The 24,090-nt window shown below is 59.7% G+C and overlaps 1 protein-coding gene across 3 annotated transcripts; it reads right to left on the bottom strand.

Moving 5' to 3' along the window:
- Positions 1–121: 121 nt before the first annotated feature.
- LMNB2 (lamin B2) lies at positions 122–21,011 on the bottom strand. Of its 3 annotated transcripts, XM_012769390.2 has the most exons (12): positions 20,705–21,011; positions 13,787–13,923; positions 9,145–9,301; positions 8,923–9,048; positions 5,808–5,978; positions 5,602–5,727; positions 5,074–5,294; positions 4,684–4,960; positions 4,481–4,588; positions 3,924–4,043; positions 3,649–3,771; positions 122–3,068 (listed from the first exon to the last, which is right to left on the bottom strand). In XM_012769390.2, the coding sequence occupies exons 1-12, from the start codon at positions 20,969–20,971 to the stop codon at positions 3,027–3,029; spliced, it is 1,875 nt and encodes a 624-aa protein (XP_012624844.1). In that variant the 5' UTR covers positions 20,972–21,011; the 3' UTR covers positions 122–3,026. The 3 variants fall into 3 exon arrangements, 2 of the variants coding, with proteins under 2 accessions (XP_012624844.1, XP_020139530.2); XR_001155301.3 differs by lacking the exons at positions 8,923–9,048; positions 9,145–9,301; positions 13,787–13,923; positions 20,705–21,011 and adding an exon at positions 7,559–8,333; XM_020283941.2 differs by lacking the exons at positions 8,923–9,048; positions 9,145–9,301; positions 13,787–13,923; positions 20,705–21,011 and adding an exon at positions 7,554–8,333.
- Positions 21,012–24,090: the final 3,079 nt, after the last annotated feature.

Raw genomic sequence — 24,090 nt, 5'->3', positions numbered from 1 at the left:
GTCACGTGACTCGGAGCCTGGCCGCTCGGGAAGCTCAGCTGGAACTGACTTATGGAGGATTCCCCGCACTGCCAGCGGCTGGGGTCCCAGACAACCGCTTCACTAGGGACAGAGGCAGAACTTAAAACCAAAATGTTTATTGGAGTGTTGTACAAAAAAGTTTCCAGTCATAAAATGTATATTACAAATCATTGGAAGGGGGAAAATAAAGACCACACATTTGGCATGCATCTTCTTAAAAACCAACGAATTCTCTGGAAGTCTCTGCCAGCCGTAGTTGTCACAGTCCAAGTCCACCTGCAAGTTGTGCTGTGATGCTCCGTTGGATGCGTGGATGGCGACGCTGAAGTGGCAATGCCGTGAGGACCGTCCGTCCCACTCAGATCTTCAATATAAATACAACTGCTGTCCAGGGGCAGGTTAAAAACAAACCCAATTCAAAGTCATCGATGCCTTTAAACAGGTGCAGGATCAAGCTGGGTTCCGACAATAGGGCTCCTGGGTCCAGTAGGCTGACCCAGGCCTGTGCCCCGAAGCCCTGCCTGTTGCTCCAGCAGCTGAGGGCCTCCCTGGCCAGGGGTGGGCTGGACTCTGAAGTCTCCTCAGGAAGAGCACTGTGCTAGGAGTCACAGGACATGGACTCAAGCAGAGGGACTGTTTGCGCCGCATCGCTCTAAGTGGCACACAGCTAATAAGCTTATTTGAGAACAAGTGCAAATTCCATTTCCCAGGCCAGCTTTGTGACATTGGATTCTGCTATTTCCAAATACTTGATTACCAATGACCATCCTTAAGCTCCAATCACCAACTGGCCACCCAATTAACTCCCACCAGCTCTACTCAAGGCAGATGTGGGGTAACAACCCAGACCAGCTTGGAGTTGGTCAGGCTCTGCCCAGAGCAACCTCTGTGCACCCAGGGTTGGGGGAGGGTATCTATGGGCCTGGAGCTGGGGCTGTGCTGAAGGAGGGGCCCAGTAGTCTCGCTGGACACCTGGGCCTGCTCCCTTCGTCCCTAAGTCTGGCCTGCAAATCTGTTTCAGCAAATCATAGACCCAACTCCAGGATATGGTGTCGCTCCCCCAGAGCCCCCAAATACGTAGAAGGATGTGACTGAAGCCAGCGCAGAAACCCCTACATGTCAGGACCACCAAGACCCACCCTCCCAAACCCCTGCTTGCACTAAGGACAGCCGGTCAGGTCCAGGCAGTTCCTGTTGGGAGCGTGGGGAGGGGGGTAGCACCTGGAACCAGCGTTCCTGCTTCTCAGTGGCCCAACAGAGCCCTGCCAACCACACCCTCTGTAGGGTAGGGGGAGACGCACCTGCCAGGGCAGGCAGAGCTCCCCACAAACCTGCCTGACCCAGAGCACAGTAGTTAAGCCTGTCTGGACCTTCCACAAGGAACTGCTTTGGTAAAACACACTTCCCTCCACACCAGAAAAGAGCCCACAGCCCAGGGAATGCAGAGTTGCCACAGAAAAAACCGGGGACTTCTGGAAGCAAGGGCAGCTGGCAGAGCCTCAGGTGTAGGTGTAGGTCCAGCAGCAGCAATTTGTCGGCCACTGGCACCTTCCTGGCCAGTGGGCTCAGGCCCACTCAATTCCCTCCTCACCAAAAGCAAGTCCCCAGGGAAGCCAGACATGTGACACAGCAGCGCCACCTGCCCTGCAACGACTGCGAGGCCCAGCAGAGCTGGGCAGCGCACGTGGCTCAGTGTTGCGTCTTTAAGACTCAGCTGCACTTTCTGAAGGAAGTTTGCCATTGGGGGGGTCCCCGCACCAGCACCTCCCCCTGGGGGGATGGCCAGCCTGCCCTCGAGGCCCTGGTGTGAGCCCCTGAAGCGGGGTCCCGGCAATCTGTGTACTGACCAATGTAAAAAAATAAATATCCATTAAAAAAATAACTTCTGTGTATCTATGTGGGGGGTGTAAACGGGAAGCTATTGCCAAAGGGGGGCACTGGGTGGCCAGAAGCTGGTCTGGGGTTGAGCGGTGGGGATGGGAGGCAGCTGGCGTTGGCATGTCTGTCTGAGAAACATAATTTCAGCGAGAAAGTTACAGATAGAAGCTACGATACCGATATATGCGTATGTGTATACAGGAGACCACACTGCACGCGGCGCCACACGGAGCCAGGGCGCGGGGCAGGGGGCCGGGCCTGCCCTAAATCACTCTCCTCTGGAAGGGTCAGGACTTGGCGGTACCGCAGACAGCAGCTCTGAGCTCAAGGCCTCTGCTCTGGGGTCAGCCACCGTGTCCCCTCAGCTTACCCCCTGCCCATTCACCATCCTGGCAAGTCTCAGAGCAGGACTGTCCCCATGTGTCCTTTCTCCTGCCCCGTTGGTCCTGCAGGGTTAGGAACTGAACTGTAGAAAGCTCCAGACGCAAGGCCCAGAAGACAGAATCAAGGGTCAGAGGCCTGTGCCGAAGTCGTCAGAGCGGGAACTGCTACGAACTCCCTGAATACACCTGCCCTGGGACCAGGCCCGGCCCACACCGTCAGCACCCGACTCTTGGATGCGTGGGGGGTTCCCGCTGTCCAAAACGCGGCAGCCACGATGCAGGCTGGGCCCCTGCCCCACCAGGTCAGAACCTGGACTCTGAATTTGGTTTTTAAAAAGCTTTAAAAAAATAAAACCCACAACCACTGAATTCCTCTGCAATTTCTGCTTTCTACGCCCTGCAAGGCCCAAGGGGCCTTATCTCCTGTCCCCTCCCAGCCTTGCCTGCACTTGAGGCAGAGGCAGCAAAGTGGCCCCACCTCCCTCCCACCTCCCGGCCGGGCCCTAAAAACATGGTGACATGGGGGAAAGTACTAAGAAAGGTCTCCTGGCTAGTGGCAGGTGGTGACAGGGAGGTCCGAGGGCACCCGCCGTGGGAAAGATCAGCAGAGGCCCACACCCACGTCCTGGCAGTTTGCTTAAAAATTCTCTAGAAATGTATCAAGAACTAAAGAAAGCCAATGATATAAAAATAGTTTTCAGTGGCTCTGGGCAAAGAAAGATGTGTGAATGAGGAGTACTGAGTTCACATCACGCAACAGCCTCTCGAGGTGGTCCTCGGGTCCCCCTGCAGGAGAGACGGAAGGACAGCGGTCAGGCCAGCCGGGAGGGCCGCACACCCCAGGAAACTCGGCTCGGCAGCTTCTGCCACAGCAGTCCGTATTTCCAGAACTTTCCATTTCCCCATTACACTGATTGTGGGCTACATGTGTCACTTTTTTACGTTCCAAAAAGCCAGAGGAGTGCTATGATATCTGTGTTTAATACAAGTGTGGTTTCTAGACTCTTCCCCTCTCCCTCTCAAAGCCACTTTGGTGACTGGTGTCTTAGAAGGAGTGTGTTCCCCGAGTGTCTGGGAGCTGTACCCTGCACCACTAGGCAGCACTATTGGCTTTTCAACACCCGCCTCCCGGGGGACCCCAGGCCAGAACCCCAAGGTCTGTGATGTCCCAGCATCCACACAATGGCAGGACCCAGGAAGCAGGGCCAGGTCCCCACCAGAGCCCACCCGTGGCCCAGCGAGCATCTCGCCAGGGGTCCAGCAAGCACAGCGTGTGCGAACGTGGGGTGCATGTGTGTGCACGTGTGTGCGACCCTGGCTCACTCTGCCCTGACGCTGCCCAGGCTGCAAGCAGGCCCGGCCCTACCTGCTGGTGGAAGAGGTCCTCCTCGCCAAACTCCGCCTCCTCCTCCTCCTCCTCCTCCTCCTCCTCCCCGTTCTCATTCTCCCGTGCCACCGAAGACTGCTTCACAGCCCTCACGGCCACTTCCTGAGTGAGACAAGAGCCACTGACACTCAACACCCTCAGTGCCGGACTCCCAGCCCATGTCGGATGCTCCTGTTGGGGCACCGCCGGGCCGGGCCGGGCCCACAGCTGCTGTGGCTCCGCAGGCCCCCGCTGCAGCTCGATCCCGCACCCACCTCTCCGTCGGCGTTGACCAGGACGGTGCGGAAGCTCTCCCCGGCGCCCCAGCTGGTCTGGCTCTTCCACACGAGGGTCGACGGGGGGCTGTGGGCCACCCCTGCACCAGCTGCCCACACCTGGGGACCCAAGAACACACCCCATCAATGCTACCTCTTGTCCTGGGGACTTGGGCCAGAGACTGGCGCCCTACTACACAGCCCCTTCAACGCCTTGGGTGTTCAACCCTTCTAGCCTTGCTTGGACTTGCCCAGGGATGACAGTCCAGGGTACAGAAGAGACTAAGGTTCACAGCACCAAACAGGGGCCGAGCTGGGGTCTGAGGCCTATCAGGCTGTGGCTGTCACACTTCACACAGACACCCGCCAGCCTGGACGGCCTGAACTCAGACGCCAGGCATGCTGCTCAGGCTCTGGGAAGGCCCAGTGGTGCAACTGTGGCGGCACTGGACTGCCAAGATGGCACAGACCCAGCTATGTCCTGAGTCTCAGCCCCTGCCGTACCCAACTCATCCTGTCAGCAGCCACCCTCACCCCGCCCCTGCCCTGCCACCTACCGTGACTGTCTGGCCGGCCCGCAGGACATACTTGGGCGTGAACTTGTAGGCAATCTCGTCCCCCTCCAAGATCTGCCTCTTGATCCTCCAGTTCCCCAGAGACTGATCCTGGAAAAGGCACCACAGGCTTGTCACACGCCCGCCAGGTCAGGGATGCTGGCAGGGGCTCCCCCTCCCCCGCCCCGGGCGCAGCAGCCCAGCACCTTGTCTGAGTTGTTCTTCAGCTGCACGAACTTGCCCTCCAGGTCCACCTCCTCGATGGTGACGCTGCCCAAGGCCGAGGCCTGCTGGGCCAGGTGAAAGCTGCTGCTGCTGCCCGTGCCCAGGCCGCTCGAGCTGCTGCCCGGGGACTCTTCTGCCTCCAGCCGCTTCCGCTTGCTGCGGCCCGCACGTCCAGCCAGCGCCACGCTGCTGCCACTGCTGCTCGAGGTGGCCCTCGAGATGGTGATGCGCGAGGACGGGCTGGGGGACAGCTTCAGCCTTGGGGGAGGAGGAGGAGAGGGCGTGGCTGGCGGTGGGAGCCCCGATGGCACTGGGTCCAGCAAGGTCAGAAAGGCGCTGTCACCCGGCCCCTCCGCCCCACGCTGCCCCACCTCTCCTCCTCGCCCTCCAGCAGCTTGCGGTAGGCACTGATCTCCATGTCCAGGGCCAGCTTCACGTCCAGCAGCTCCTGGTACTCGGCCAGCTGCTGCTGCATCACGTCGCGCATCTCCGTCATCTCCTGCTCCTTGGCATCCAGCATCTTCCGGAACTTGTCCCGCTCCCCGGCCACGGCCTCCTCCAGCTCCCGGATGCGGTCCTCGGCGGCACTCGCCTGGGGATGGGGTCATTGGCCAGGTCAGGGCAGCCAGGGTCATGGACATGCAGCCGATCCCAAGCCTCTTGTGAGGCTGCCAAGGGCGTGGATGGCCGGTGAGACAACCCCGCAATGTGGGGCTTGCAGGAGGCGGCCCCTCAAGGGAGACCAAGCCTGGGGGACCGGGGGGCCCAGCAGCACATGGGGAGGAAGGATAGGGGACATCGCTGGTGCCACACGGGCTGCATCAACCGCCAAGAGGCAGGAGAGCCCTGCGCCCGCGCGCTAGAGGTGACGGCAGGTGGGGGGGGTCTCCGGCGGTCACCTGCTTCTGGAGGCTGGAGAGCTGGTAGCTGAGGGCCTCGACGCGCATGCGGGCCTCCTTCAGCTCCTCGCGGGCGGCGCTGGCTGCCTTGTCGTTCTGGTCGGAGCTCAGCTTGGCGTTGTCCAGCTGCAGGGAGACAGGCGGGTGAGGGGCAGGCGCCGGCTGGGGTCCCCGGCGCCCCTCGCCGCCGCGCCCGCCCCACTGACCTTGGCCTGGTAGGTCTGCTCCAGCTCCTGGCGGTACAGCCGCACTTGCTCGTCGTGCTGGCTGCGCAGCTCCTCCAGTGCCTGCGCCATCTTGAAGTCGTACTCCTGCTGCCGGCTGCTGTCCACCTCCACCAGACGCCGCTCGTGCCGCCGCCGCGTCTCCCGCACCTCCTGGGGACAGAGCCTGGTGACCTGGCTGCCTGGGCGGGCCGCAAGATCACCCCCACCACAAGGACCAAGGGAGGGCTTCACAATGACCCAACTGAGGACCTCCAGGCAGCCACCCGGTTCCCCATTCACAAGTCCTGCCGCCGCACGCTCACGGCGGCACAGCTGTGACTGCCACAGACTGACGCAGCCCAAATGCCCGTCCACAGTGAACAAACCCAACACGGTCCCTCCACACTCGCGAACATCACTCGGCCATGACAAGGGACGAGGCTCCGACGCAGGCCACAGCGTGGAGGGACCTTGAGGACATCGTGCTCAGTGAAAGACGCCAGACACAGAAAGACACACAGTGTGAGACTCCGCTTATATGAAATGTCCAAACAGGCAGATCCACAGAGACGGGACATGGATTCGTGAGTGCCAGAGGCTGGGGAGGGATTGAGGGATGACTGTTGCTGAGGACAGGGTTTGCTCTGGGGGTGATGGAATGTTCTGGAATAAAGTGTAAAATTCAGTGCACAACCCTGTGGAGATCTGAAAAACACTGAATTGTAACTTTAAAAGAGTGAACTTGGCCGGGCGCGGTGGCTCATGCCTGTAATCCTAGCACTCTGGGAGGCCGAGGCAGGATTACTCGAGGTCAGGAGTTCGAAACCAGCCTGAGCAAGAGCGAGACCCCGTCTCTACTATAAATAGAAATAAATTAATTGGCCAACAAATATATATAGAAAAAATCAGCCAGGCATGGTGGTGCATGCCTATAGTCCCAGCTACTAGGGAGGCTGAGGCAGAAGGATTGCTTAAGCCCAGGAGTTTGAGGTTACTGTGAACTAGGCTGCCACCATGGCACTCACTCTAGCCTGGGCAACAAAGTGAGACTCTGCCTCAAAAAAAATAAAAAAATAAAAGAATGAACTTTATGGTGTGGGAATTAAAGCTCATAAATGCCGTTATTTAAGAAAATTAGTGACGGTGCCCAGCCCTGCCCCAGCCACGAGGCGCACAAGACATGGTGGCCTGGCCGGGCGCGGTGGCTCATGCCTGTAATCCTAGCACTCTGGGAGGCCGAGGAGGGCAGATTGCTCAAGGTCAGGAGTTCAAAACCAGCCTGAGCAAGACCCCGTCTCTACTAAAAATAGAAACAAATTAGTTGACCAACTAAAAACATATATAGAAAAAATTAGCCGGGCATGGTGGCGCATGCCTGTAGTCCCAGCTACTCGGGAGGCTGAGGCAGGAGGATTGCTTGAGCCCAGGAGTTTGAGGTTGCTGTGAGCTAGGCTGACGCAACGGCACTCACTCTAGCAACAAAGTGAGACTGTCTCAAAAAAAAAAAAAAAAAAAAGACATGGTGGCCTGACACGGAGCTCACGCTTCACGGGAAGGGAGCGTCCGCTCCTACTGCACCAAACTCCAGCACGGATATCAGTCACTTGTCGCTGTGTGACTGGGTCATAGGAACTAAAATGCTGGAGGGCTGCGGCCACCTTTCCAAACAATGGCAGGCTGGTGGCCCAGCCCGGAGCCCGCAGGCAGCTTGCCCCTCCCTGCCACCCTTGAGGACACGCCGCTCACCGCACCCCACGCAGGCCTCGTCCTCTGCCCCGTGCCCCTCGAGGGCCCCTTCCTCAGGGGGGGCTTCAGGGACCCCTTTTTCACAGGTTTCTTCTTCGGTCGCTGCAGGGGCCTCCTCCCTGCTCCCCTCGCAGACCTCTTCCCAGGCCCCCCCATGGGCTTCTTCAAGGGCGCTGTCTTCACGGGCTTCCTCTGCGGGCCCTGCACCAGCTCCATCAGGAGCGTCTTCCGCGCTCTCCTCGTGGCTCTCCTCGTGGGTGTCTTCAGTGGTCCCCCCTTGGGCGCCTCCACAGGCTCCCCCGTGGACTCCGGCTCCTTCACCAGTCTCTCCCCAGGTCCCCGCGCAGGCTCGGGTCCGGGTCCCCTCACTGGTTCCCCCGTGGGTCCGGGTCCCCTCACTGGTTCTCCCGTAGGTCCGGGTCCCCTCACTGGTTCCCCCGTGGGTCCGAGTCCCCTAGCAGGTGCGCTCAGGGGTCTGCGGGCAGGCTCCCTCCAGGGTGTCTTCACTGGCTCACTCGCGGGTCTCCTTAAGGGACCCATTGCAGGGGTGCCCCCAGGTTCCCTCTCCGGCTCAAGCCCGCTCATGGGCTCACCCGCAACACCCCTGGCGGCCTTCTGCCCGCCTCCTGCGGCGGCCCACACGCTCACTGGGCCTGGCCGCAGCTGGGCCCCGCTCCTGAGCTGCAAGGACATCCTCCTGCCAGCAGCTCTTCCTGGGCAGTGTGCGCAGGAGGGGCCTGGCCCCGGACATTCCGCTCTGGCCATGACAGCACAATGGGCTCTGTGACACACGGGGCCGGAGGGTCTCAGGGGCAGGGGCTCCCACACCACCACCCAGGGGGCCACAGACCCAGAGATGAGGTTGGAGGGTGAGAGAAGCAGCAGCTGGGCCTCGCCCCTGCCTCTGACACGGAGGCCTGTGGGCCGAATGGTGACCCCTAAAACATGTGTCCACGTCCTGACCCATGGAACCTGTGACTGTCACCTTATTTGGAAATAGAGTCTTTGCAGATGTAATTAGATCATTCCGGACTATCTGGGTGGGCCCTGAACCCAAGGACAAGGATCCCTATAAAAGACACACAGATGATGGACACAGGAGGATGGGGCCAAGTGGAGACTGAGGCAGAGATGGGAGCGATGCAGCCACAAGCCTCGGATGCCTGGAGCCCCCAAAGCTGGGCAGGCAGGAAGGATGCCCCACCCCACCCCTCCAGCAGGCGTGCAACCCCGAGACCCCAACTTCAGACTTCCGTCCCCAGAGCCAGATCAGATCCTGCTTTTTTAAGCTGCCTGGCATGTGGCACTTTGCTCCGGCAGCCCCAGGACACTGACACACCAAGCCAGACTGACAGAGGGGCCGACTCACCTCCTCAAACACGTTCTTCCGGAAGTCGAGCTCCTCCTGCAGGCTCTGGCAGCGGTTCTCCAGGTCCACGCGCATCAGCGTCTCCTTCTCCAGCTGCTTTTTGGCCACCGCGTGACCATCCTCTGCCTGAGAGACACAGGACAGCAAACAGAGGTGACGGTCTGCCTGCCTCCCGTGCTCCGCTGGGGTGTCCTGTGGCCTCCTCCCAGGCTGGGGGCCTACCTTGGCCAGCTGGGCCCGCAGCTCGGCCACGTCGCTCTCCAGGCTGTGCTTGTCACTGAGGGCGGCAGCCAGCTCCACCTCGCTCCGGTGGAACAGGGACTCCAGGTCCTTTACGCGGCCCTGGGCCACCGTGAGCTCGCCCTCCCTCTTCTTGGCGCTGAAAGAGAGTGGCCAGGTTAGCTGGGTGGGGGTGGGGGCACACGAGGGCCACTTGGCCCCAGGGAGTGCCTCAGGCAGGCCTGGCAAGCTGGCCACGGCACCAGGAAGCCCAAGGACAAGGTCATGGGGCCTCTGAGCCCAGGGCACTCAGGGTTACGAGGGCCATGATGTACCCGATCTCAGAGAACAGCAGAGCCACCTGCCAGGACCATGTGCCCCCACATCGGCTCTGCACCCCGGGGGCCCCGCAGACCACACACCCAAGTGCCCAGCACCAACCCCGAGGCCTGGGCGTCCACGTCCTTCCCGGCCAACTTTGGACACAGGAGCGATCACTTGGGGGGGACCTGGGCTTTTAAAAAAATTAACGTACACTCCATTAAAGTTAAATGAAAACCATGGCCTTTATGAAGTTGGTCTTGTTTGGAAACTTAAGCTATTTACAGCGGCTCACTTGGTATTCCATTAAACTGAATTATTACCAATATTAAATATTTGAGACAGCAAACATCCAGATAACTTTAATACACAAATGTTAACAGTGTGGACTTTAGGCTCTTGAACATTTCTAAATGTAATTCTTTTTTTTTTTTTTTGAGACAGAGTCTCGCTTTGTTGCCCAGGCTAGAGTGAGTCCCATGGCGTCAGCCTAGCTCACAGCAACCTCAAACTCCTGGGCTCGAGTGATCCTTCTGCCTCAGCCTCCCGGGTAGCTGGGACTACAGGCATGTGCCACCATGCCCGGCTAATTTTTATATATATATCAGTTGGCCAATTAATTTCTTTCTATTTATAGTAGAGACGGGGTCTCGCTCTTGCTCAGGCTGGTTTCGAACTCCTGACCTTGAGCAATCCGCCCGCCTCAGCCTCCCAAGAGCTAGGATTACAGGCGTGAGCCACAGCGCCCGGCCTAATTCTTTTTTTTTTTAGACAGAGTCTCAATCTGTTGCCTTGGCTAGAGTGCTGTGCTGTCAGCCTGGCTCACAGCAACCTCAAACTCCTGGGCTCAAGCGATCCTCCTGCCTCAGCCTCCCGAGTAGCTGGGACTACAGGCATGTGCTACCATGCCCGGCTAATTTTTTATATATATATATATGTTTTAGTTGGCCAATTAATGTCTTTCTATTTTTAGTAAAGACAGGATCTCGCTCTTGCTCAGTCTGGTTTCGAACTTCTGACCTTGAGCAATCCGCTGCCTCAGCCTCCCAGAGTGCTAGGATTATAGGCGTGAGCCACCACGCTTGGCCTGTAAATGTAGGAATCTTGGGGTTCAACATTTTCCGCCTGCCCCCAAGGAACTGACTGTGCCCCTCCCAAGCACCATAGGGACAGCCAGTTTCTCAACATCACAACTGCTGACACTCATTCTCTGAGGAGGGGCCGTCCTGGGCCCTGCAGGGTGTTGAGTGGTGTCCCTGGCCTCCACCCATCCCATGCCGGGAGCACCCCCGATGTCGTGACAACCACACATGTCCCAGATGTCATTCTGTGTCCCCCGGGGAAAGAATCCCCCAGGTTGAGGGGGCAGCACACCAAAGCCCACTGCTGGCATTAGCAGTGGATGCCACACCCAGGTGGCTCAAGCCCGAGGCAGAGATAAGGACTGGGGCTGCCTCTTCTGCCACCACTTCCTTTACACGGGCCACTCAGGCATTGCCCACTAACTTAAAATGACCCGTGTGTTACTCCCATATCTTCACATACTGCTAGCTGCCACGCGCTCTCCCTGGCGAATCTAAATTCCTGCCTCTCGTGAGGGAGGGACAGAGGCAGCCCTCCCCACCACAGCGCCCTCCCTGCCCAGGATCTGTAGTAAGTCTGAACTTGTTGTCGAGGTGGCGTGCTCAACCTGCACCTTCCGGCAGAGGCGGCAGGGGCTGCCCGGCCAGGCTGCCAGTGCCAGGGCGATGGGCATCATCTGGACACGTGTCAGCCATGGGCCAGGAGGGCTCCACCCGTGTAAACCATTTTCCGAGTGAGGGACCCGTGGTCGGGACAAACCAGGCATCAGGCTCCCGCCGAGTAAAAACACCCTGTGACAGGCGAACGGCAAATACAACGCTTGTGCCCTGCATTTGCCACCAGGGCATGGCTACCGCTGCGGTGGCACTGTGGCCCGTCTGGCTGGGGGCTCTCAGAACACGGGAGATGCTGCATCAGCCTGTGTTAGATGAGGCGGCGTCAAAACCAGTCAAAACCACAAAGCCCACCATGTCCCATGAGGGGCGCTAAGCCCTCAGTTCGGGCACGGTGTGCCCCTGCGCCGAGCGTCTTGGGGTGCAGACCACCCCGGCCTCGAGCTCGCGCTCACAGAGGGCTGCAAACCCTGCATCCCGGAGTGGTTTTCACAGGGGCTTGGGGGAAACCGCATCATCCATCTGACAAATCCTGGTGAGCCGGAGTGGGAAGTGCTGTTCTCATACCACGGAAGCATCCGGAACCATAGCCCGAGTCACACCACGTGTCCTCGCGGGAGGCGGCCATGGCAACACAGCTGCCTGTCAGATGCAGTCTGCGTTACGAGGATGAGGAACAGGGAAGGAAGGCAAGGCCTGTGTGTGCTGGGAGGTGACCCTGGGGACAGAGACCTGAGGGGGAGCTTGGAGGAGCCATGGCAACCGCTGCTGGAGGAGGAGCCTTCTGGGCAGAGGGGACGGCAGTGCACAGGCCCCAGCGTGAGATCGGCCCACAGTGACAGGAGCAGAGATGCGGGGGAACCTGGGAATGCCTACACAACCCTGCCTGAGTCGCGGGCCCCGCAGAACTACACGCACGGCCGGAAAGCAGGGGCGCCGGCTCTAAGGCCTAAGCACCTGTTTCTTAAGAGCTTCGAGGTGCTAAGCAGTTCCCCAGCCGTGTGCCAGCCACTGCTAGGGCTGTGTGGCGGAATCTGGCTCCCCGGGAGCCACCCGAGCGTCCGTCCTCCCCAGGGTTCTGGTGATGAATTTGTCAAGAACAGAAAAACACTAGATGCAACCGTCAGGACGGTGACTGCCGGGGTTACGGGGACGAGGTGGAGAAAGATGGCAGCACTGGGGGACGCCACACGGCAGCTGTGTAGAGGCCTGCGATCAGGACTCAACACCCAGCTCAGCACAGCGCAGATTTTTTAAAAAGTTGTTAGCAGTGGGGTGAAATTCACAGAGGGTAAAATTCAGTATCTTTTTTTTTTTTTCCATGTGTTCTAATGTTCAAAAAATTCAGTATCTTAAAGTGAACAGCTCAGAGGCGTCTGGAACGTCCCCCACGCTGTGGCCTCAGCCTCTGCCCAGGCCTGCACAGGGTCGCTTTGATATTTTATAGCTCCCACAAATCCCCTTTGAGTCGTGTAATTACGCCACAGTCCCGCAGTACCAGGACTCTGCTGATAAAGCTACTCGCTCACCACGGCAGGTGCGGGGGGCAGACAGCCTGGAGCCACGGCCCACTTAGCCCGGCCACCGGCCCCAGCTGCTCCTGCGGGACGAGGTGCTGCATGGGACACACCAAGCGGGCCACATGTCCCCACTTGTGCCTGGCCGCTGAGTCCCTGGCTCATAGCCACCATCTGGGAGCAAATGGTCCCTTCTGGAGCCTGGGCCCCGCAGGTGGCCTCTTTTGGGGAAAGGAAGCCGGCTCCGCAGAGGCCGGCCGGCCTGGGCAGAGGGAGGACCCACCACCCATCCGTGGCGGTCCCGGTCATCATGTTGGCCACACTCCAACATGGGGATGACACAGATTCCCAAGCCGTCCGGCAGTGCTTCCTCAGGCCACCAGCCACCCCTCACACCCCACGCTAGATGGCAGAGGCATCGCCAGCTCCGGGGCACCCTCCACAGGAATGCCCGTGCCCCTCCTGGCGGCAGCGGGACCTGGAGTGCAGGGGTGCAGGGCTCCAGGGAGAGCAAGGAGACAACAGGAACACCCATCCCTTCCCTGCCGACATGGAAATGGCAGATGGAGAGGCGCCTGAGGGCGCGTGGATGCTGGAAGCTGGAGGCTATGGCAGGCACGGGAAGCCCAAGTCTATCCTGAGCCCGGTGTCCCTCGGGCCCCTGTGGCACCAGCGGATAAACATGCCTGTCGTCACTCTGTCTGAACAGCCTGCCCACAACACCCTGCACCCGGGACCAGCAGAAAGGCTGAGGGAGGGGTCGCTCCACAGTGGACGCAGCTGTCACCCAAAGGGAAATGGCAGGGAACAAGAACAGCCTAAGTGACCCATGACCAGAGGCCCCTGAGGTCAAAGCATCTCACTGCCGTGCATGGGCGTGGCCTGTGTCTGAATGACGGCACTTGCACCTGTGCCGTGAGGCGCCAGGCCGAGTCTCTCCAGGAAGCTGCCTACGTTTCCCGCGTTCTGGACGGTGACCATCTATAACTTTCACAGAAGCAGAAACAAGGTGACTTGCCAGCCACTGGCAAGGACAGGGGAGGCCCAGGCTGAAAGTCAGTGCTCCGTAGGGACACCAGCCCCAGCACCCGCCCAGCGGAGACCACTCACCTCTTGTTGACCTCCTCCAGCTCGGCCCTCAGTTTCCCCAGTTCGATCTGTAGCCGGGCGCGCTCTCGGGCCGTCTCGTCCAGGACCCTCCGGGCGTCAGCCAGCTCCGACTCGTACAGCGCCTTGATGCCGCTCACCTTGGGAGACACGGCCAAGGTGAAGGCCACAGAGACCCTTCCCCCGGGCTGGCTGCTGGCACCGTGCAGACCCCCAGGCTCAATGCACAGAGCAAGAGGGTGACGGCGGGGACACCCAGCAGCCCCACGGCACCATGCACACAAACCCGGCAGAGGGACTCCGGGTCCTGGTAATCCCAGGAGCCCCCTCCTCCTCGGGGACCCGCTGGGACGATCTGTCTGCCCTCCCCAAGCCCCAGCCCCCAGACAGGGAGCTGCCAGATGTGGGACCCACAGCCCTGGGTCCAGGAGCACCCCTCCACCCGGATGGCGCCTGCTCCCTCAGCCAGAGGCCCCACCAGCCACCTCGCAGCCCCTCAGCCGTTGCCATGGCTACAACAGGCCTGCTCATCACGTACACCCTTCACGCTCCCAGCTTCTACAATCAGAAATAATCCAGGGTCTCTCCACACTCCCCACACCGTGGACACCAGGCCGCGTCTTCTCTGGGGTGGGACGTCCTGGGCATGGCACAAACTGAGCAGTGTCCTTGCCTCCACCAGTTCTGTGCGGGGAGCACCCCTCCCTCAGACTCGACAACCACAGATGTCCCCGGACGTAGCCCAGGGTCACATGGTCACTGGTCTAATATAACGTTTCTGCTCCTCCAAAAGCCACTGTTTGGATGGTGATGTGCCTCAGGCAAGAGGACGGTGCTGTCACCGAACTCCCGGGTGGCCGTCTGTGGATGCTCTGCCTGCACCCGAGCTCTTGCCTCCAGGACGGCCAAATCCGGCTTCCCCTCCAAGACCCCACTCAGCCTCCTTTCCTGCGGCTCTCCCCTCCCTGCCTGCGAGGAGGCAGCACGTCCCTCTGTGTCCCAGCCCGCAGGCATGCAGAAACCCTCGGGGCTGGCGGGCTGCGTCACCTGGATGCTCCTGGGCAGAACTCCCCCAGCCGCCCATCATTGTGCTCTGGGGTGGGAGTCCCCCGGCCGCCCACTCTACCAGCCACCCCCACCTGTCTCCACAGAGACTTGGCCCAGCCAGCAAGGCTGGGGGGAGGAGCGGGGACTGGAAAAACCAGGGGCCGCCAGAAGGGACAGATGCCCTCCAGGCCACCAGATGAGGAAAGCCTCTCCCAGAGCCTGCCGCTCACAAGGCCAAGTTCAAAGCCCAGCTGGCAGCTGGAGCCAGGCCTGCCTAAACCCGTCCCTGACAAGAGCCTTCTGGGGGCACTCGGATGCACATGCGGCCCCCCGAAAGGCGACTGCCTCTATTCCTACCAACCCCGCCGAGACCACAGCTGCAACCTGCCTGGCCTCCCCATGTGCCGCCGCTGCGCAGGTCGCACACGCCAGCTGGGAGCTCGGCTCGAATTTCCGTGGCCTCCTTGTCCTCCCTCTGCCCCCACGAGACCATGCACTTAATGTGTTTGAAAATATGTGGAACTGAACCACAGGGAGATGCCACTTCACACCCACCAGGGCACTGGCCAAAACGGTCACAAGTGCCAGCAGGGATGTGCAGAGACCGGAGCCCTGGCGCGTGGCCAGCGGGGAAGTAACACGGCGAGGCCGCCATGGAAAACAGGCTGGTGCTTCCACCGAAGGTTAAGCATGGAGTCCCGTAGGTCCTGGGTATGTACCCAGGAGAAACGAAAACGTACGTCTGTGTGTGTTCGAAGCTTCTACACGGACGGTCACAGCACCACCCCTCAGAACAGCCAAGAGGCGGAATCACCCCGAGTGTCCACCAATGGGTGAAAGTATAATCCCAGCATGGTCCACCCACGTAACAAGACATCACTCGGCCACGAGAGGAAGGAGGCTCTGACACAGGCCACAGCGTGGAGGGACCTTGAAGACATCGTGCTCAGTGAGAGACACCAGACACAGAAGGACACACAGCGTGAGACTGTTTATATGAAATATCCAGAACAGGCAGATCCACAGAGACAGAAAGCAGATCAGGGGCTGGGGGGATTGAGAGTGACAGCTGATGGAAAGGTTTCTTTTTAGTGTGATGAGAAAGTTCTAGAATTAGAGGTGATGGTTGCACAACTCTGAATATACTAAAACCACTTACCCACACAGGTTAACTGGGTGAACTGTACAAGATGTGAACTAACTGCTACAGCTCTACCTGGTGCCAACAGAGGCCCAGTGTGGCCCGCCTGGGACGCCGTGCCACTCCCACAAACCTACAGGACAGCAAGTATCTGTGCTTGGGGGACCCGAGAGGGCCACCTCACCCTTTACAGACAAGGCCCCTGAGCAGAGGGGCTGGGAGCTGTGGAGGACACACCACTTGGTAGGTGACCAAGTGTCACCTACCAAGGTGTCCAGCATGCATAGGACCACAGGGGCTCCCAATGTGGGACTCAGTATTCAAACCAGAACATCCCAGGCAAGTCCATACGGGCTGGCATATGATAGCCAGTCTGAGCCCGGCTGGTGGCCCCATAAGATCGTGACACTGTATATCTACTGTGCCTTTTCTGTGTTTACGTGTGTTTAGACACACAAATACTCGCCATTGCGTCACAGTCACCTGCACCTCAGAGCCACAGGCCACGACACTAGGTGGGCAGTGGGCCGTGCCACCTCGGTCGGGCTTGGCGCACTGTGATGTTCGCACAACGCAGTTGCCTAACGACGCGTTTCTCGGAACACATCGCGGCTGTCGTGCGACACATGATTTGTATCGACATTTTGTTCGTTGCAGATTTTGGGAATCAATTTTGACTTTTAAAAATATTCCATTAAAGTATTATTCATCCCATCACCCCAGTCTGACCATGAGAAAAACACGAGACACACCCAACTGAGGGACGTTCTACAGGACACCCGGCCAGCCCCTCAGACTGCCCAGGGCATCAGAGACAAGGAAGCCTGGGAAAATGTCACAGTCCAGAGGAGTCTGAGCAGGTGTGACAACTGATTGTCATGCGGGATCTTCGGTGGGTCCCCAGGGCAGGAAACGACACCAGGGGAAACTGAGGAAATCTGAACAAATGGGGCTATCAGTTCAGAGCATGGTGTTTTCTTTTAATCATGCAGGTGTCTACAGCCAGGCCTGCAAACTCTGGCCCCAGGGCCAGCTCATCCTGCTTTAGTCCACTCCCGCAAGCCCACCATGGTTTCCACAATTTCAAATGGCTGGAGGGGAAAAGGAAAGGAAAAAGTAAAACACATGTTGTAACACAGGCAAATTCTATGAACGTCACACCTCAGCGTGTACAAATAGAGTTTCACTACAGCCACTGCCTAAGGCGGCGTCGCCCGAGCCAGCGGAGTTGAGCAGTAGAGACCGCCCCGTCTGCAAAGCCAAAATATTGTACTGACTCCCTGGCCCTTTCCAAGAACATCTGCCAGCGACCACACCCGGCCTACAGCACTGGGATGACGCTGAAGGTTCCTGTCCAGAGGGGACGCAGCTCACAAAGACCCTTTCAGCCCAGGGGACAGGTGCGCGCCGGGCAGGACCTGACTCCCTGCACGTGCGAGGGCTGCGAGGCGGATGGGACACTGCGAGTCTCGGGCTTGAGGAGTCCCAACAAATGTGTCAGCATGTGTTGGCCTTGGTGGGGGAGGGGCTTCAGATAACCCGAGATGGCCTCTTCCTGGGATCCCAGACACACAGCCAGGCACAACTCGCCTGCGGGATGTCACCCGGGACAAAATTGCCCTACTATAGCTCTGCAGGGAAAACCCAGACACCAGCCTGGGACCACCTCAAAAGCCGCCTGCTTCCACCAGGCTCCCCCAGCCCAGCCCTGGTTCTGAGCTCCCTGGGTCCACCCTGGGCAGCCCTGAGCAGCCACCGGACACCCTGGGCGGGGGAAGGGAAGAGAAACCAAAGCCAAGTTTCCTCCTGCAGGAACTTAACACCTCCCTCGCGGCTCCCTGGGTACCTGCCTCTCCCCCTGCTCCCACCGCCACCCCTGCAACCAGGGATCCTTCTCCCACAAACATCCACCTGGCCAGCCCCTCACACCCTCCAGTGACATCCGCACGTGGCCAAAAATGACATGCACTAATGTCACATGGGAAAGGTGGCAAATCTACACAAGGTCCTGGTTTTACGCGTGACCAAGTGTGAAAGGAAGAGAACTGGCGTGGACAGGGAAAAAAGTGGGCAAGATGCGCACCAACGTGCACGACGGGGGTGGGGGGGTGGTTCACCTTTTGCACCTGTCGTCATTTATAAAACATTAAAGCCATCTTCAAAGAATTTCTACAGCTAACCCCCACCCCCAGCGGGGTTTCTCAACCTTGACACTGATGACACGTGGGCCAGTTAGTTCTCTTCTCCAGATGCAAAGCAGGGAACACCCCTGGCCAGTGGCATCTCCCTCTGGTTTTGACAATGACAAATGTCTCCAGTCCGGGGCAGATGTCCCCTGGGGGCAGGACCCAGCCAGGTGAGACCACTGCTGTGCAGGTCAAGCACACACTCCGTGGCACCAGGCACCCCAGGTCCCTCCTAGTCAGAGACCCCTCCCGTCCCCTTCCTGCCAGCCTGAGCCCAAGGCCCCCCACCGTAGCCCCCAGCCAACCCAGGACCCCCACCCTGTACAGCCATGTGACACCCCCACCTCTCTCCCAGCGGGTTCTTAGCGCCCCCCACTGACCAGCGGGTGGGCATTCACCACCTCACCCCTGGCAGCCGGTCCCTGGACAGCTGGCACTGGGTAGATCTCCCAGCTGTCCCCCCCCAGACGTGGCTGGGCAAGCAGGCGGCAGTGACACTCAGGCACTAGAGCCCCCTTGTTCCCACATTCCAACCAGCCTGAGGCAGCACAGCAACAAAGGACAACACCAGCGCGGCCCGGACGGACGATCGCCCAGGGTCCCTCAGGCAGGGTGCCGGGCCCGTGGGGCTGTGCCAGTGCCTCCCAAGGGTCACCAGACCCCCCTCGAAAGTCCCTGCAGCTGTGTGTTCCACTTGCAGGTGGGACAACAGAAGCCCAAGGACCTAAAGAAACCAGCCCAGACCCCAGGTGCTCATGGGTCCAGCGGGCGGGAATCGAGCTTCGTCCTGCAGCCAGGACCATTAGACAGGTGGCAAAACCGAGGCTCCGAGAGACTGATAAAGCAGGGACCCCAATGGCTGGGACACCACCACTAGCCAGGGACCTTCCACTTCCCAGAAAGCACAGCTGCCTTACTTGAGCTCCCTGTCCCTGGGGCACCACTAAACCATGATAACAGAACTGTCCTTTATCTCACAAAACAATCCTTGTGGCAAACAACTCCAAGAGTCAGGTTTTACAATCACACCCACTTTAAGGGTAAGAACACTGAGACCAGAGAGGTTAAGTGGCTAGCCCAAGGTCACACGAAGGGTAAGTGGCTCCTCCCCTGAAGCCCACTATCTGGCCCATTCCCCAGATGAGGACATGGACGCTCAGAGCCATAAAGCCCAGCTGTAGGGCCTGGCTGTCCCATGGGGACACTGGGACCCAGGGACCTCACGCAGGGCAGGAGCCAAGTGGGGGTGCTCCTTCCTGCCCCTTTATTCTGAAGACCTGCCCTTGGACTGGGCATGGCCAGGGGGAGAAAGAGCCTCCTGGAGGTGAGGCTGGTGGCAGGGGTCCCCACCCCTGTGGACAGGTCTCACCCAGGACCCCAAGACACACACCCACGTATTCTCTTGGGAGGTGGGCTTTCCTGGCTCCATCTCCTTCAGTCTGCACTGAGGTCCCAGGCCCACTTGGTACCCCAAAACCCTCCAATAGACTGCAGACCTCATGTAACCCCCTTCCTTCATATTCCCTTGAGGGAAAGTTGTATCCTCATGGCAAAACTAAGGGCCTGTCAAGTTTCTCATGGGTCCCCCCAGGGCATCAGAACCCCTCCCTCGGCCCCCCAAAGATGGAGCTTTCTGCCTAACCCCCATCCAGTCGCTGATCTCTCAGGGACTCATGGGGGACCCCCCCAAAGTTCCTGAGAACTGAGGTCATGTGACTCACCCCAGGGCCCCTCTATAAGGCCCTCTAATGCCCCAGAGCCCCCTCAGAGGGCCTGAGGCCCCCCAGTCTTCTTGGAGATCAAAGACTCCCCCTCAACTCCCCTCAGGTTACTCGAACACCCAGATCCATCCCTGGTGAATCCCTTATACCTTAGGGGTGGGAGTCTACCCTGGCTCACACACAAACAGGCCAGGGGTCCCCCAAATCTCCTTGGAACCCTACGAGGTACAACGCACACAGGAGACTGCAGCCTGATACTCAGGGAACCCCTCTTTGGGTAGGGTGCCCCAGTCTGCACCCCTCACGTAGGAGGTGTAAAATTCTGAGAGCCCCTCTCTGCACCCCTCACTCGGCGGCCTCTGAAACCTCTTGGGGGGCCTGAGAGGACGTGGTTCATCTCTCCACCCCCTGCTCAGGGGTCCCCCGAGATCGCAGACCCTTCAGTGGGTGGGTCCGGCCCGGTGTACACCCCTTACTCACGCGGGCCCCCCCAAGACCCCAGAAAAGACGGGGCCGGCCCCGTCTGCAGCGCCTGCTCAGAGGTCCCCCGAGACCGTGGACTCAGCGGTGGGCGGGGCCTGCGGATCTGCACCCCTCACTCGGGGACCCCCCAAATCCCCCGAGAGGACGGAGCCTATCCAGCCTGCACTACTCATTCGGAATCCCCCGGGAACCCCTCAGAGAACCGTCCCCGTCCCCGCCTGCATCCTCCGCTCAGGGGTGCCCCGCGATCGCGGACCCCGCGGTGGGCGGGGCCTGCCCGGCCCGCACCCCTCGCTCGGGGCCCTCCGAATCCCGCCGGGAGCCCGCCGGCCCGCGCCCCTACCTCGCGCGTGGTCACCTCCTCCTTCTCGGAGATCTTGAGCAGCAGCCGGTCGTTCTCGAGCTCGAGCGCGCGGACGCGGTCGATGTAGTGCGCCAGGCGGTCGTTGAGCTCCCGCAGCTCCTCCTTCTCCTGCAGCCGCGACAGGCGCGTGGGCGACAGCGGCGTGGCGGGCCCGCCCGCGCGGCCGGACAGCGGCGTGGCCATGGCGGCGGCGGCGGCTCGCGGCCTGCGCGGCTCCCGACGGCGGCCCGGGCTCGGCGGGCTCATTCAATCCGCGCCGCCGGCTGCAAGATGGCGCCGCGCCGCGCCCGCCGCCCGCCGCCGCGGGGACGCCTGGGACTTGTAGTCCGGCCGCCGGGCGCGCGCGGCGCGCGCCGGGAGTTGTAGTCTCTGTGCCGCTCCCGCCTGGTGAAGGAATCGGGCGGGAGGCGCAGCGGCACGGCTGCAAACTTCAGGCTCGGCCACTAGGAGGCAGCATTGCGTTGCTGTCTTGTGCCTCAGTTTCTCCACTCAAAGAAACAAAAAAGTAGATTGGTGGACAGTTGGTTTAGTTACTTTCCTCATAGGGTTAAATGCAGGAGGAACATCCTTGTTATGACTGCTCAGGTTGGCTGGGCCCCTCTGGGTAGGTTGCTATGAATCTCCTGGGGTGTTTGTTTAGAGATAGTCTTGCTCTGTCGCCCAGGCTAGAATAGAGTGGCATCATCATAGCTCACTGCAGCCTCCAACTCCTGGGCTCAAGCCATCCTCCTGCCTCGGCCTCTCCAGTAGCTGGGACTGCAGGAGTGTGCCACCACGCCAAGCTAACTTTTCTTTTCTTAGTTTTTTAGGGACAGAGTCTTGCTATGTTGCCCAGGCTGATCTTCAGCTCCTGGCCTTACGCGATCCTCCTGTCTCAGCCTCCCAAAGTGCTGGGATTACAGGCGTGAGCCATCCTGCCCGGCCGTCCTGGGTTTTTTTGAAAACTCACATCCTCAAAAGTTGAGTTTGATTATGTGTCTCTCCTGCTAGTTCCGTCACCAACAGGAGTGACTCCATTCCAGTTGGGTCTGGTCTGTTGGGGACTAGCTCAGGAGCTTAGTCCAAAACAATGGCCTTCCCCAACTCCATGCTAGTGATGTTTGGGGACCAGGTCCCTTGCTGTTGTGGGGGGTGGGGGTGAGCACCCTCCACCCAGTTATGGCAGCCAAATATGTCTCCAGACTTGGCCACATGTCACCTGTAGGGCAAAATTGCCCCCAGTTGGAGAACCACTTCCTCTTGCTCTGGAACTGGCCGGATGCTCCCGCCTGAAGAACCCCTCCTTCCCGATAACCCTAACCCTAACCCCTTGGGGATCTCAGTTCAGCCTCCCTCAGGGACCCCAACAAGTCACACGCTGAGCACCTGCTGAGAACCAAGGGGAAAGTGTCCACCTGCTGCCCACCTGCGTGGGACACCTAACACTCACAGCCGAGCACTCCCGTCTTACCAAGTGGGCCCCGGCCTTGGGGTGCCTGGTTAGACTGAGACCTCCTGTCTAAGGCCCCAATACTGTTTCACTCCCTCATAAGGGCAGGAATGCAAAATATAAAGGCAATTAGTAAAACGTCAGAAGCTTTAAAGCAAAATATGAAATATAATAAATGTTACTACAGGAGGCGGGGCCCAGAGGGGAGAAGAATGACAGGTTTGGAGATGGCAAAGGGTCCCTTTCCCACCCTCCATCTGCACCCCTCCCAGCACAGCTCCTCTTCACCACCGCCTAGGGCGCAGGCTGACCTGACGCCCACTCACCTGCCATGGGACGCCGTGCAGGTCCTGCCCATGTCCCACCCGATGCGCGCGCCCCCCAGGCCTTTGCCTGGGCTGTTCCCCCCCACAGGAGCGCCGATCCCGGCCTGACTGCGCGGGCCTGGGCCTCAGTCTTGCGCTCTGCAAACTGGGTCTCCAACCTACTCCCCGCCCTCCGCGTCTCGGTGCTGGGGAGGGGCCGGGGGTACCGGGAGCCATCCCTGCGAGTTTCCCCGGGGCTGGACTCCAAGTCCCAGAAAACCCTGCGCTTCCCGTGGGTGGGGCCTCGGACTCCCCCCAGCCTCCACCCGCCCCCGCCCCGCCCCGCGCGAGCAGTTTGGGAGGCGTCGGGCAACTTTCAAATCTTGGCGCCCAGCGGGAGGGGCGGCGACAGCTGTGGCCGCGGTCCTCTCCATTCCTACCTCCCTACCCCGCCACTGCCCTCGCTGGGGGCAGCCCCCAAAGCTGGCCCGCTCACTCCGCGGGCTCTGCAAGCACGACCTGCGACGGGACGGGAAACTGAGGCACAGGGAGGTTAGGGACCAGTGGGTACCCCGTCACCCCTCAACCCTGAGCAGGGGCGTGGCAGAGGTGGGATCCGAACGCGGGACCCTCTGAGCCCCGAGTGGCTACAAAGATAATGGCTAATTGCTGTCTGCTTTGGGGTTATGGGGTGCAGGGTGAGACATCCCCGTCCCCGAGGGCTGTGCAGGCCCGGGAAGCCCCCAGTCCCGAACAGTCCCTCCCTCCACCTCCTCGCCGCCAGCCTCACCCCGCGCTCGATTTTGGCGCCAGATTAAAAAAAAAAAAAAATCTCAGCCCAACGGCTGCAGCTGGCTCCCGGCCCGGACTGTAAGGCTGGATCCGGGATTCCAGAGCCTGGAGGCCAAACCTGGAATCTAGAACCAGACAGAATTCAGGGACCTGGGGCCGGAGCCTGTAATCCCAGCAGAGACCTGGGAGGCGGGCAGGGCACTGGGCATAGTGACATCAGCAGACATGGATGGGCACATCTGCTCCGTGGCAGGCACTGGAGAGCGAGCTGTATGTGTGCTATGCCAGGTAAGTGCAGAGCAGACATAAAGCGGGGTGAGGGGGGTGGGGACTGTGTGGAGGAGGGGGGTGCATTTCAAAATAGGGTGGGCCTCTAGGAGCAGGAGGGGAAAGCATTCCAGGGAGAAGGAACAGCCTGTGCGAAGTCCGTTAATTTCCTGATTTCCTGGACACAGCCGATACAGCAATGGATGAGAACTGCCTGTGGGTAGGGACCGGTATGAAAGAAGGAAAAAGGTTGGGCGTGGTGGCTCACGCCTGTAATCCTAGCATTCTGGGAGGCCGAGGAGGGAGGATTGCTTGAGCCCAGGAGTATGAGACCAGCCTGAGCAAAAGGGAGACCCCTCTCTGCTAAAAATAGAAAGATTAGGCCGGGCAAGGTGGCTCACGCCTGTAATCCTAGCACTCTGGGAGGATGAGGAGGGAGGATTGCTCAAGGTCAGGAGTTCAAAACCAGCCTGAGCAAGAGCGAGACCCCCCATCTCTACTAAAAATAGAAATAAATTAATTGGACAACTAAAAATATATATACAAAAAATTAGCCGGGCATGGTGGCACAT

The sequence above is a fragment of the Microcebus murinus genome, chromosome 27 (assembly GCF_040939455.1).
Source record: "Microcebus murinus isolate Inina chromosome 27, M.murinus_Inina_mat1.0, whole genome shotgun sequence".
NCBI lineage: Eukaryota > Metazoa > Chordata > Mammalia > Primates > Cheirogaleidae > Microcebus > Microcebus murinus.
The sequence above is the reverse complement of the archived record's forward strand: the minus strand, read 5'-3'. Positions and strand labels throughout refer to the sequence as shown.

Bases quoted from the DNA above. Each gene is read 5' to 3' on its own strand.
- LMNB2 (XM_020283941.2), bottom strand. From the start codon at position 8,318: ATGGCCAGAGCGGAATGTCCGGGGCCAGGCCCCTCCTGCGCACACTGC. The intron at 5,295-5,601 runs GTGACCGCCGGA...CCCCATCCCCAG, and splicing joins TCTCCAGCCTCCAGAAGCAG to GCGAGTGCCGCCGAGGACCG. The intron at 4,044-4,480 runs GTAGGTGGCAGG...TTGGGTCCCCAG, and splicing joins GGGCCGGCCAGACAGTCACG to GTGTGGGCAGCTGGTGCAGG.